General features: G+C 42.8%; 1 protein-coding gene across 2 annotated transcripts in view; it reads right to left on the reverse strand.

Moving 5' to 3' along the window:
* Nucleotides 1-15,050, reverse strand: part of igfbp-2b2 (insulin-like growth factor binding protein 2 paralog B2) — a 113,688-nt gene that overhangs the window by 70,935 nt on the left and 27,703 nt on the right. The window contains exon 4 of one of the 2 annotated variants that reach the window (NM_001279160.1): nucleotides 13,472-13,651. The exons of the other annotated variant lie outside the window; for it this stretch is intronic. Within the exon in view, the coding sequence (NP_001266089.1) occupies nucleotides 13,472-13,651 (180 nt within the window). Of the gene's footprint in view, nucleotides 1-13,471; nucleotides 13,652-15,050 lie in introns of those variants that run through there. 2 annotated transcript variants of the gene reach the window in all.

The following is a 15,050-nucleotide window of genomic DNA, read 5'->3' on the forward strand; positions in this document are numbered from 1 at the left end:
GAAAATAGATGTGCAGTGACGCTCCTCATCCAACCTGACAGAGTTTGAGAGGATCTGCAGAGAAAAATGGAAGAAACTCCCCAAATACATTTGTGCCAAACTTGTAGCGTCATACCCAAGAATAATCAAGGCTCTAATCACTGCAAAGGGTGCTTCAACAAAGTACCGAGTAAAGGCTCTGAAAACGTATGTAAATGTGATATTTCCGTTATTTTTTTTAATTTGCTAGATTTTCTAAAAAGCAGTTTTTCCTTTGTCATTATGGCGTATTGTGTGTAGATTGGTGAGGGGAAAAAACTATTTAATCCATTTTAGAATAAGGCTGTAACGTAACAAAATGTGGAAAAAGTAAAAGGGTCTGAGTACTTTCCAAATGCACTCTATAAATGAAAAGTCAATTTTTGCTGGAATCTCCAGACTTATAGGGTTATTAAGATACTGAAAACCCTATTCTATGAAAATTCTGAAACCCTATTCACGAGAAATTCTGTTGGCCAGTGATTTAATTACAGTGGCTTGCGAAACTATTCACCCCCCTTGGCATTCTCCCTATTTTGTTGCCTTACAACCTAGAATTAAAATGGCTTTTTGGGGGTTTGTGTCAATTGATTTACACAACATGCCTACCCCTTTGAAGATGCAAAATATTTTTTATTGTGAAACAAACATGAAATAAGACAACAACAACAAAAATTTAGTGTGCATAACTATTCACCCCCCCAAAGTCAATACTTTGTAGAGCCACCTTTTGCAGCAATTACAGCTGCAAGTCTCTTGAGGTATGTCTCTATAAGCTTGGCACATCTAGCCACTGGGATTTTTGTCCATTCTTCAAGGCAAAACTGCTCCAGCTCCTTCAAGTTGGATGGATTCCACTGGTATCCCATCAATATTTAAGTCATACCACAGATTCTCAATTGGATTGAGGTCTGGGCTTTGACTAGGCCATTCCCAGACATTTAAATGTTTCCCCTTAAACCACTCGAGTGTTGCTTTAGCAGTATGCTAGGGTCATTGTCCTGCTGGAAGGTGAACCTCCGTCCCAGTCTCAAATCTCTGGAAGACTGAAACAGGTTTCCCTCAAGAATTTCCCTGTATTTAGTGTCATCCATCATTCCATTGTGACCAGTTTTCCCAGTCTATGCCAATGAAAAACATCCCAACAGCATGATACTGCCACCACCATGCTTCACTGGGGATGGTGTTCTAGAGGTGATGAGAGGTGTTGGGTTTGCACCAGACATGGTCAAAAAGCTATATTTTAGTCTCATCTGACCAGAGTACCTTCTTCCATATGTTTGAGGAGTCTCCCACATGCCTTTTGGTGAACACCAAACGTGTTTGCTTATTTTTTCTATAAGCAATGGCTTTTTTCTGCCCACTCTTCTGTAATGACCAGCTCTGTGGAGTGTATGGCTTAAAGTGGTCCTATGGACAGATACTCCAATCTCCACTGTGGGGCTTTGCAGCTCCTTCAGGGTTATCTTTGTCTCTTTGTTGCCTCTCTGATTAATGCCCTCCTTGACTGGTCCGTGAGTTTTGGTGGGCGGCCCTCTCTTGGCAGGTTTGTTGTGGTGCCATATTCTTTCCATTTTTTTATAATGGATTTAATGGTGCTCCGTGGGATATTCAAAGTTTCTGATATTTTTTATAACCCAACCCTGATCTGTACTTCTCCACAAATGTGTCCCTGACCTGTTTTGAGAGCTCCTTGGTCTTCATGGTGCCGCTTGCTTGGTGGTGCCCCTTGCTTAGTGGTGTTGCAGACTCTGGGGCCTTTCAGAACAGGTGTATATATACTGAGAACATGTGACACTTAGATTGCACACTGGTGGACTTTATTTAACTAATTATGTTACTTCTGAAGGTAATTGGTTGCACCAGATCTCATTTAGGGGCTTCATAGCAAAGTGGGTGAATACATATACACGTACACGCACTAATTTTACATTTTGAATTTTTTAGAACTTTTTAAAACAAGTTATTTTTTTAATTTCACTTCACCAATTTGGACTATTTTGTGTATGTCCATTTCATGAAATCCAAATAAAAATCCATTGAAATTACAGGTTGTAATGTAACAAAATTGGAAAAACGCCAAGGGGGATGAATACTTTTGCAAGGCACTGTAAATGTATTCAGAGCACGCAAGGTAGCCACACCTGCAGAGCTTGTTATGAGACTGAATAAGGTAAATCTGAATAACAAATACTGAGAAGTGTGTAGGAAAGCATACCAGTAGTAAAAGACAGGTGGATTATTTAAGATGATAGCATTTGGTCTTTAAAAAAATAATTGGGTGGACCAATATGATCAGCATGTTAATAATAACGCTTGCAGACTAAGATAGAGACGTGAAGACGAGGGCCCACAGGATGAGAATAGTATTCAGGATATTACTTTATTAAAGGCTTGCCCGGGGGGCGAGTCACCTGGTTTTCAACACAAATCAAAGATATTGCCCAGGAACTAGGAAGTCATTTAACATGGGGTTTGAACTAACTTCAAGGGGGGAGAACTCTGGCGGCACTAACTTAGCTATTCAAATGGGGAAAGGGTAGCCTAAGGAGCCCCATCATGTTATGGAAAATTAACCTTTATATGACACACACACACACACACACACACACACACACACACACACACACACACACACACACACACACACACACACACACACACACACACACTGAAACAAAGGTCCACACACATGGGCGCACACATATATACACACGCCAAATAATGTAAATGTTTGTTATTTAGCAGATGCGCTTATCCACAGCGACTTACAGTAAGTGCATTCATCTGAAGATAGCTAGTTGAGACATCACAGTCATAAACCAGGTGCTATGAAATTTGGTAAACTCCAAATGCAGACATAACAAAATACGCTAGACAAGGTGGGATTCTTTTGGGACCAGGACCAACTTTGGGAAACCCTTAGTCACAGCCCCCATAGAAATTGAGGGGATGTTTAAGTGGCAGAGCTTGTTAAGGGGTAAACAGTATTGAGGTTGTCCTTAGAAATTTACAGTCAGTTCCTTCAAGGTTGATAAATCAGAGAAACTAAAAGGTTTCTGTAACTGTTACTGAAAATGTTGTTGTAGTTAGGTACGCATTGGTTTTCAAAATAATTGTAATTACAACAATTTGTTTTATGATATACAGTACCAGTTAAACGTTTGGACACACCTACTCATTCAAGGGTTTTTCTTTATTTTTACTATTTTCTACATTGTAGAATAATAGTGAAGACATCAAAACTATGAAATAGCACATATGGAATGTAGTAACCAAAAGATTGTTAAACAAATCAAAATATATTTGAGATTCTTCAAAGTAGCCACCCTTTGCCTTGATGACAGCTTTGCACACTCTTGGCACTCTCTCAACCAGCTTCATGAGGTAGTCACCTGGATTGCATTTCATTTAACAGGTGTGCCTTGTTAAAAATGTATTTGTAGAATTTCTTTCCTTCTTAATGCGTTTGAGCCAATCAGTGGTGTTGTGACAAGGTAGGGCTGGTAAATAGAAGATAGCCCTATTTGGTAAAAGACCACGTCCATATTATGGCAAGAACATGTCAATTAAGCAAAGAGAAACGACAGTCCATCATTACTTTAACCTGTTTGGGATAGGGGATAGTATTTTCACGGCCGGATGAAAAAAACGTACCCGATTTAAACTGGTTACTACTCTTGCCCAGAAATGAGAATATGCAAATTATTAGTAGATTTGGATAGAAAACACTCTGAAGTTTCTAAAACTGTTTGAATGGTGTCTGTGAGTATAACAGAACTCATATGGCAGGCAAAAACCTGAGAAGATTCCAAGTAGGAAGTGGCCTGTCTGTGAAATTGTAGTTCTTCTTTTGGTTCTCTATCGAAACTACAGTATCTGAGCTGTTACGAAGCACTTTCTAAGGCTTCCATTGGCTCTCTAAAGCCTTCAGAAAGCGGATTGAGGCGTCTCCTGTCTCTGGGCAGAGTATACTAGCCCAGTTTGTCAGTGGTCTGCCTGGTGACAAAGAGATTGGAGATGCGCTGTCCCGCGACCATGCTGTTTTTTCTTTTCCTATTTGAATGAATACACTATTGTCCAGTTGGAATATTATTGCTATTTTACGAGAAGAATACCATAAAAATTGATTTTAAACAGCGTTTGACATGCTTCTAAGTACGGTAAAGGAACATTTTGAATTTTTTTGTCTCGATATGCGCTCGTGCGTTCAGGATAGTGACCTGAACGCACGAACAAAACGGAGGTATTTGGACATAACTATGGATTATTTGGAACAAAAACAACATTTCTTGTGGAAGTACCAGTCCTGGGAGTGCATTCTGACGAAGATCAGCAAAGGTAATACAATTTTTCTAATAGTAATTCTGAGTTTAGTGTGCCCCGAAGTTGGCGGGTGTCAAAATAGCTAGCCGTGATGGCAAAGCTATGTACTCAGAATATTGCAAAATGTAAAATCTGACATAGCGATTGCATAAAGGAGTTCTGTATCTGTAATTCGTAAAATAATTGTTATGTATTTTGTCAACGTTTATGATGAGTAATTTAGTAAATTCACCGGAAGTTTTGGGTGGGAATGCATGTTCTGAACATCACATTACTAATGTAAAAAGCAATTTTTGGATATAAATATGAACTTGATTGAACAAAACATGCATGTATTGTATAACATAATGTCCTAGGAGTGTCATCTGATGAAGATCATCAAAGGTTAGTGCTTCATTTAGCTGTGTTTTGGGTTTATGTGACACATGCTTGCTTTGAAAATGACTGTGTGATTATTTTTGGCTGTGTACTCTCCTAACATCATCTAATGTTTTGCTTTCGCTGTAAAGCCTTTTTTGAAATCGAACAATGTGATTACATTAACGAGAGTCTTGTCTTTAAAATGGTGTAAAATAGTCATATGTTTGAAAAATTTAAATTATTGCATTTTTGAGGTTTTCGTATTTCGCGCCACGTTCTTCCATTGGATATTTGGCGAGGCGTTCCGCTAGCGGAACGTCTAGATGCAAGAGGTTTAAGACATGAAGGTCAGTCAATCTGGACATTTTCAAGAACTTTTAAAGCTTCTTCAAGTGCAGTCACAAAAACCATCAAGAGCTATGATGAAACTGGCTCTCATGAGGACCGCCACAGGAAATGTTACCTCTGCTGCAGATGATAAGTTCAGTAGTTAACTGCACCTCAGATTCTAGCCCAAATAAATGTTTCACAGAGTTCAAGTAACAGACACATCTCAACATTAATGAGCAAGAGACTCTTTCCCCACTGACAACTTTTTCCCAAAATGCACTATAGTTATTTTACTGTGCATTCTACAGTATTTTACTGTTGAAATTACAGAAGGATCTTAGTTTGCTGTAAAACAAATGAACAGTATTTTACTGTGCATTCTACTGTATTCAGTATCATACTGTTGATTAATATTGTAAGTTACTGATTAAATAAAAACGGCTTACAGTGTATGGAAGAAATGACAGTTATGCCAAGTCAAAGTTTTCCAAGGACAAAGTTATTTAACTGTGTTATAATTCGTTGCTCTCTGTCTCTCTCTCACACACAGACACACACACACACAGAGAGAGAGAACATTTTTGGGCTCAATAACAGGAAAGAGGAGGGTACTATGAGCTCATCTATCACACACCTTCCTCTGAAGGTAGTCTGGCTTTTTTCGGTTTTGGGGGAGAAGGAGAGGGCGTAAGAGGAATTGTTTGCCGACGACTTCCAGGAAACAACATGACGAGACAGGGATGTTGGGGACAGTAGGACTTGACCAACTTCAGATGTGTGTGATTGACGCAGCGTCGGCACACAGACACTGAGGTAGGAGGACTTTGTAACTTTGTTCCCCTGTATAGTCGGATCAAGGCATCAGTAATATAAGAGGGAAGCCGGGTAGACTCTGTGGAGAAGGAACATGTGTAGAGGATTTGATTTGTGAGATAGTGAACATGACAATTACTATTGCCTTCAAAGAAACTGACAAGTGCACTTAGGGCTTCAAAGCATTCATGCCCCTTTTATTACAGTATTAGGCCAACAATTATGGATGGCTACATATAATCACAACATGGGCCTCGCTACACCAAACCTGTCCTAGAACAAGGTGATTTATGCCAAGTATTTGAGGTTTCAAAGGTTTATCGGCCCACAAAGTCGCACAGGGAGTTTTGTGAAACGTATATAATGTCGGTCTGCTAAAATGTGCCTAGCAATATTGAATAACGTTCTACTAACTGATGGAATGAATAAACAGATTTAATCTCAATTCCTCAGTACTACTCAATCCGAAACCAGCCTCACTCTGCAGAGAGCATCCCAAATTCAGAACATAGTGATATGCATAGATAAGAGAGTCGAAAACATAATTAATAACTTCAACACAAATGAAACACAGACCTTGGAGGTAATATGCCTTTAATCACCCCATACTTTACTACAAGACCTACAAATACCAAATTACTGCTTGTGTTCTACTACATGTACTACTCTCTCCATCTCTCAAAGGGTAATAGGGGTTCTTCTCCATTTGGAATAAAGATGAAAGGAGAATTGAGGAATGCGCAGCATGGGAGTTTTCTTTTTTACAACCAAATCTCTATTGTTGAGGTAAATTACATGTTATTGAAGGGTCCAGACCCTTTTTTTGCGATTTTACTTGTTTTTGAGAAACTTACCACAACCAGCGATTAACTTCCTTATGCTCGTTGTGCAGTACGTGGGCTCAAATTTTTTTTTTTTACAAATGCCCCAAAAACACAGCCAAATACATATTTTCTCAGTATAGTGATGCAGGTCTTTACATGTTACACACATGAAATTGTGCCATTCCAAACTTTATATGCAACGCGATATTTCATTTTGTGCGACTCGAGACAGTTTCCCTATCGAGCTGTTCAATTCGATGTGTAGCCCGCTGCTAGAATGGACAGAGCGGTATCGCTCCAGTCGCAACAAAATGGAATACAACGTTGCAGATAAAGTTCTGAATGACACAATTTCATGTGTACAACAAAGACCTGCATCACTATACTGAGAGTTTGTGCTTATTTGGGCTTTTCTGGAGCCTATGTTCATGTTTTTTTCGGAGCCCCCGTACTGTACAACGAGGATGAGGAAATTAATTGTTGGTTGGGGAAATGTTCTCAAACACAAGTGAAATTGCAAAAAAGTGCCTGGACCCTTCTACACTGCTCAAAAAATAAAGGGAACACTTAAACCACACAATGTAACTCCAAGTCAATCACACTTCTGTGAAATCAAACTGTCCACTTAGGAAGCAACACTGATTGACAATACATTTCACATGCTGTTGTGTAAATGGAATAGACAACAGGTGGAAATTATAGGCAATTAGTAAGACACCCCCAATAAAGGAGTGGTTCTGCAGGTAGTAACCACAGACCACTTCTCAGTTCCTATGCTTCCTGGCTGATGTTTTGGTCACTTTTGAATGCTGGTGGTGCTTTCACTCTAGTGGTAGCATGAGACGGAGTCTACAACCCACACAAGTGGCTCAGGTAGTGCAGCTCATCCAGGATGGCACATCAATGCGAGCTGTGGCAAGAAGGTTTGCTGTGTCTGTCAGCGTAGTGTCCAGAGCATGGAGGTGCTACCAGGAGACAGGCCAGTACATCAGGAGACGTGGAGGAGGCCGTAGGAGGGCAACAACCCAGCAGCAGGACCGCTACCTCCGCCTTTGTGCAAGGAGGAGCAGGAGAAGCACTGCCAGAGCCCTGCAAAATGACCTCCAGCAGGCCACAAATGTGCATGTGTCTGCTCAAACGGTCAGAAACAGACTCCATGAGGGTGGTATGAGGGCCCGACGTCCACAGGTGGGGGTTGTGCTTACAGCCCAATACTGTGCAGGGCGTTTGGCATTTGCCAGAGAACACCAAGATTGGCAAATTCGCCACTGGTGCCCTGTGCTCTTCACAGATGAAAGCAGGTTCACACTGAGCACATGTGACAGACGTGACAGAGTCTGGAGACGCCGTGGAGAACGTTCTGCTGCCTGCAACATCCTCCAGCATGACCGATTTGGCGGTGGGTCAGTCATGGTGTGGGGTGGCATTTCTTTGGGGGGCCGCACAGCCCTCCATGTGCTCGCCAGAGGTATCCTGACTGCCATTAGGTACCGAGATGAGATCCTCAGACCCCTTGTGAGTCCATATGCTGGTGCGGTTGGCCCTGGGTTCCTCCTAATGCAAGACAATGCTAGACCTCATGTGGCTGGAGTGTGTCAGCAGTTCCTGCAAGAGGAAGGCATTGATGCTATGGACTGGCCCGCCCGTTCCCCAGACCTGAATCCAATTGAGCACATCTGGGACATCATGTCTCGCTCCATCCACCAACGCCACGTTGCACCACAGACTGTCCAGGAGTTGGCGGATGCTTTAGTCCAGGTCTGGGAGGAGATCCCTCAGGAGACCATCTGCCACCTCATCAGGAGCATGCCCAGGCATTGTAGGGAGGTCATACAGGCACGTGGAGGCCACACACACTACTGAGCCTCATTTTGACTTGTTTTAAGGACATTACATCAAAGTTGGATCAGCCTGTAGTGTGGTTTTCCACTTTAATTTTGAGTGTGACTCCAAATCCAGACCTTCTTGGGTTGATAAATTGGATTTCCATTGATTATTTTTGTGTGATTTTGTTGTCAGCACATTCAACTATTATTTCTTTCATTCAGATCTAGGATGTGTTGTTTAAGTGTTCCCTTTATTTTTTTGAGCAGTATATAACACACCATTTGCATAAAAAATGTAGATTTAGTTGTAATAAAGCAAAACACTCCTTTAAAGTGCTGTATCCCCCAATGCTGGTCCTGTATGATTAACATCTGCGAATCCCAGAACATCTGATCAAATCTCGTCCTAGAGTAAAACAGTCAGAGTCGGGTTAATGATTTGTTGTGAGATGTTATAGTGAAAATGTTAAACAACCCCCCCCCAAAAAAAAGTAACCCTTTTTCGTGGTATCCAATTGGTAGTTACAGGCTTGTCCCATCGCTGCAACTCCCATAAGGACTTGGGAGAGGCGAAGGTCGATAGCTGTGCATCCTCCGAAACATGACCCAGCCGAGCCGCACTGCCCGCTTACCCCGGAAGCCAGCCGCACCAATGTTTCGGAGGAAACACCGTACACCTAGCGACCATGTCAGCGTGCATGCGCCCTGCCCGCCACAGGAGTCGCTAGAGCGTGGTGGGACAAGGATATGCCAACTGGCCAAACCCTCCCTTAACCCGGACGATGCTGGGCCAACTGTGCGCCGCAGACTACTGCGCCACTCGGGTGGAAAACAAAACCTAATTTTAACACATTCAGTGAAGCACGATGTTCCACATCTTTCAATATTCCACATCAACAGTTTATAAAATACTGCATATATACTGAACAAAAATATGAACGCAACATGTAAAGTGTTAGTTCCATGTTTCATGGGCTGAAATAAAAGGTCCCACACATTTTCTATACGCACAAAAAATGTATTTCTCTCAAATGTTGTGCACAAATTTGTTTACATCCCTGTCATTGAGCAATTCTCCTTTGCCAAGATAATCCATACACCTGACATATCAAGAAGCTGATTAAATGGCATGATCATTACACAGGTGCACCTTGTGCTGGGGACAATAAAAGGCCACTCTTAAATGTTCCATTTTGTCATACAACACAATGCCAGATATGTCTCAAGTTTTAAGGGAGCGTTGAATTGGCATGCTGACTGCAGGAATTTCCACCAGAGCCGTTGCCAGAAAACTGAATGTTCATTTGTCTACCATAAGCCGCCTCCAACGTCGTTTTAGAGAATTTGGCAGTAGGTCCAACCGGCCTCACAACCACAGACCACATGTAACCACACCAGCCAAGGACCTGCACATCGGGCTTCTTCACCTGCGACATTGTCTGAGAACAGCCACCTGGACAGCTGATGAAACTGAGGAGCGATTTCTGTCTGCAATAAAGACCTTTGTGGGGAAAAACTAATTCTGATTGGCTGGGCCTGACTTCCCAGTGGGTGTGCCTGGCTCCTAAGTGGATGGGCCTATGCCCTCCCAGGCGCACCCATGGCTGCGCCCCGTCCCAGTCATGTGAAATCCATAGATTAAGGCCTAATGAATGTATTTCAATTTACTGATTTCCTTATATGAAATTCGTTTTTGTTGCGTTTATAGTTTGGTTCAGTATAGCTTACACAAATCAGAAAGAATGCTAGAAGGTGCTACCTTAAAATTAAACATGAAGTAAAAACAAGGAGGGAGAACACCCGGTGAATGTTCTTGGCAGAGCACATGGTGCTTTGCTTTGCTTCAGAGAATTCCCTCTGTCACCCAGAGTGAGCTTCTCCAAACACAAGGACCTGCTCTGCAGCATATGGTAAACACTCACTCCACTCTGTGCTAAACCACTCCCCCCCAGGATCACATACATATGCACACTCTTAGCCAAACCTACCCCTTCTTCACACACCGGCATACACACTCCATCAACACACACACCACCCACTTTAGCCCACTCTGACAAATCAATATACCCAAAAACCACAGGGATTGGTTTCTCTTTGTTTTCAAAGTAGGCCAGCCTCAAACTACCGTTAAATTTAGTGCAATACCAGAGGGTACAGGGGGATCTATACAGGAAACGAACTGCCAACATCCTCAAAGCACTGAAATCATACTAAGCACAACTAATTTACTCTACGAAAACAGTAACAAAAAGGAAATATGAAAATACTAGCTCCAGTTCCACATGGAGAGTGGCATGGTTGATGATGCATTGTGACTGGATTAGCACCTTGCTGGCAGACTGGCAACACATAAGGTCATAAGGTCAAAGCCCAGTCACACCCTTACAGAAAAAACACATGACTTCACATGTGAAAATGTATTTTTGGAACACTTCACATGTGATCACGTTTTCACATGTAGTTTCATGTTATCACATGTTGCTTTACATGTTGTCACATGTTATCACATTTACTTTAAATAAGATCATGTGATCATATGAAAACGTGTTTTTGGACCCATTCACGTGATCACCTAAAATGAATGTGTTTTTTTCCATAACGACAGTCTCATATGTTAGTTTGTCCTTTTTTGTAATGTTTTAATTGTAAATCATTGATACATTGATATGACGTGCTTGCATGTTTGTATTCATATCTTCATTCGGTCAGTGGGCCATCTAAGACAGTCAGTGGTTGGCTCTCAGCATTGTGGAAAGAGCCCATAGAAAAGTATGGGAAATCCAGTTCCAGGGTTGGATAGGACACACGAGTGCAAGACCCTCCTCCTCCTCCTCCCACCAACCCTTACCTCCCTTCTCTCTGTTCGCTCTCTGCCTAGCAGCGTGTGGACTGGAGGTGTAGCAGCCAGGCCTCAGCGTTGGCATAGCGGACATACATTTGGGAACCTGTGTTTATTTATAGACACTTTAGCCCACTTAGTATCACATTTGTCAATGTCAGCCCTGGGTTCTAATCTCTCACCACTGTCAACACTTCATTAGTAACCCGCAACACCCCCCCGACACCCCCCTTTTTCAAACCACCCGCCGACCCGACCCACATTCACCCTTTCCTCCAACACCCCCCTTCTACAAACCACCACCGATCCCCATATACCTTTCCCTTCGACCACCCCCACCACCCTTTGCCCAGGGGCGTCACCACATGGGCAGGATGCATGACAGTACCAGAGGGCAAAGAGACACACACAAACCACCACCCAAATTCCACTGCAGACTGGTGTCATCATGGAACAACATTGGTAGAGAGGTGGGAGGAGTGGACGAAGAGAGTGCAGAAGATGGATAGATTGGAGAAAGGGAGAGAGGAGGGGGTCAGAATTCTGGAGGATCAACAAGAGGGAGAGGACACATGAGGTGTCCACATGTCTTCCCTGTGGCTCAGTTGGTAGAGCATGGTGTTTGCAACGCCAGCATAGTGTGTGCAACGCCAGGGTTGTGGGTTCGATTCCCACGGGGGGCCGGTACAAAAAAAAGAAAAATGAATGAAATGAAATGTATGCATTCACTACTGTAAGTTGCTCTGGATAAGAGTGTCTGCTAAATGACTAAAATGTAATGAGGTGAAGGATAAAGAAGAAGGCAGAGTAGAAAACATTAGAAGAGAGAGAGACAGAGCTTCGTTGGGTAAATTTTTTTCAGACATTTTATTCAACAAGAGATGTACCTACATTTGATTGACTAATCAAGGAATACTCAAAAGATGAAAGTTATCTGAACGTAAATGACCTAACCTTGTTGATGTGAGGGGCCTACAGGATACATTCATGCACAGGCTATTTCTCTCAATATCTTTAAAGGACAGAGCTATATCAATAACAAAAACATGAGACTGTTTATCAGAACGAGAAGAGGACAGAAAAATGTGTATTAAAGAAGACAAATAATTTACATTACAGTTACCCTACAGAAATCTCTGAACACTTCGATTAACATGAAACAATTTGGTAGCACAGTACCTTAAGTGGCTTCTGTAGCCTACCTATGTAACTACACAGTAGTAACTGTAGTGACAGCATTGTAGTTACATAGGAACTGCTATGTAATAGCGTTTAATAGAGTGTGGCGGTATAGGTTATTAAAAGGTAAAGTGTTTCCAACAATTCAAATTAGCATTAGCATGTAAGTACATCATCATCATTGGAATGATGCACTAATAACAGATTAGTGTGTATTGTATGTAGACACCAAAATAAAGCGTCACCCATGGTTCGTTAGTTTGGTACAGATCTTCTATATGTCAAGGGCTTAATGTGAGGCTTTGTTAGTCCACCACACATATTGACTTAGTGTGATGAGAGAAAGGTTGAATAAATAGATATGGAACGTGGCATGGAAGGCAAGCAGCTGCATAAATGGGAGGTTATATGCCGCCTGATACATCAATTGAACCAGATGCAGTGACAGCCCCGTGATTAGCATAGTGTTATCTCCGGCATCCATGCTACTCGCAGCACCTAACCTATGAATAGCAGGGGACACAGCCAGTCAAACACACACACACACACACATATATATATACAGACACACGCACACACACGAGCAAGCAAGCAGGCAGGCACACACGCAGGTACAGTGCATATGCCCACACAGTAAATACATATTCATGAAACCTGCTTTGAATTGTAGCATGGATAATGTCCTTGCCTTGCTCTCACACCCCTTTTATCAAACATCTTGATTTACACAAATCATTTTCACAAGGGAGACTTGTCCTAAGACAAGAGTAGTACTCGTTATCTGTCCCTTTCACACACACATAAACATATAAAGACAACACCCCACCTATATACACACTTAAACAAAAGCATGTAGGCTACATAGAAAGAAACCCATGCACATGACAACAATATCAGCTGTCAGTCAATTTGGACCATTCTACCGTTGGGGATATCTGGATGTGGGTGAAGTGCTGCTATATCTCTGCCATATGCAGGACGACAGTGGGCAGTGTCCCAGTCGCCATCTCCTGCTCCTCCACATACTGGCTGCATTTGGGGTCCCCCCGCACCTTCGTGGACTGGGTGATCTGGACACCCGTGAAGGGGTTAACGCACCAACACTCGCCCCGCTGACCGTGGGTGGACATGTGGCACTGGAACACACGAGGGGGAAATGAGAGAGAAGGGTGGGGGGTGAGGGGGGAGAGGTGGGGGTTAATGAGGCACTGGATACAGTCAGAGATGGGGCGTTTGGGGGGGCGTAGGCGGCATAACAAGAGGGCGTTTGCATTTGGATTGGCTGAGATGAGGTGGATGGGTAGGGCTCTGGCCCGCAATAACAGCCCATCCTCGGGACATTCCCCCCTCCCCAACCCCCCATCCCCCCGCTGTCCCCTCCAGCATGGTAGCTTGCCTCGGACCCCCCGTTGAGACCCTCCCCCCTATCCCGAGAATGAGGTTATAATTGAACTGATTTAACTGGACACTTCTTAGGCCACGCAAGAAAGGACCACGGTGACAGGGCCTTAGGGGACGAGAGAGAAAAAAAAAACACTTTCCATTTTTTCCTTCAATGAGAAAGAACAAAAAGTGACAGTTACAGTAATTGCAAGAGGAACAAAATGATTACCGAACGATTAAGTGTTGTTGGAGGTGCAGTGTTTTTTGAGCCCTGGGAACCGAAGAGTTTTGTCATCAAAACAATGCCCTCATTTGCCTCTCTCTCTCTCACTCTCTTTCTCCCCTGTCCTCATTTTACCTCACACAGATGCCTAGATGAAGTATTTTCAGGATGCAGATATGTCATATCATTGTTTTGACCACATTCTAAAAATAAGTGGGTCCTTCCAGCAGCAAAGACACGTTTGCAGAGGAAACTGGGAAAAGCCTCATTGGGAAAAATTGTTTCGACTTTGTGTGGAAATCTTCCCAAGGTCTGCCTGAGAACAGTTTTATTACCTTGTAACTCTGGACACAGACGCTGTCGCCCCCATGTTGACAAAAATCGCCCCATTCTCGGGCATGGGGCGGGTGAGAATGTGTGTGAGGGAGGGTGGTGGATAAGGGGTCATACTTTCCTGCTGGGCCTCTCTACCCACTGACTCTGCTTTTCAAGGCATTCTTGAAAATAAATGTGTGTGCATGCGTGCGTGTGTGTGTGCTTGTGTACAGAATGTGTGCGTGCAGATTATATTACCCCTTTTAACAGTATGAGTTGAGTTAATGGTCCTGCACAGTCATCTTATTTCCAAAGTAAAAATAACCTTTAAATTACCTAAACATCACCCATAATATTTGTATGCTATTTAAATGCTCAGAATTGAAGAAATTGTAACTTTTCTCTTATCTGTAACTGTCAGGAAGCCTGAACGAACAGGCTGAGTGGGCAGGGAGCGTATAATCATGAGCTCGCCTTGACTGCCAGCTCTTTGAAACGGCCTTGTGGTTGCCAGGTAACAAGGTAAACAATGGGCCACATGTCATTGATGATAAGGTAAACAATGGGCCACATGTCATTCCAAGCCTAAATATCAGTGTTGTTGTACCTGAGTC

This window comes from Salmo salar, chromosome ssa21 (genome assembly GCF_905237065.1).
Source record: "Salmo salar chromosome ssa21, Ssal_v3.1, whole genome shotgun sequence".
Lineage (NCBI taxonomy): Eukaryota > Metazoa > Chordata > Actinopteri > Salmoniformes > Salmonidae > Salmo > Salmo salar.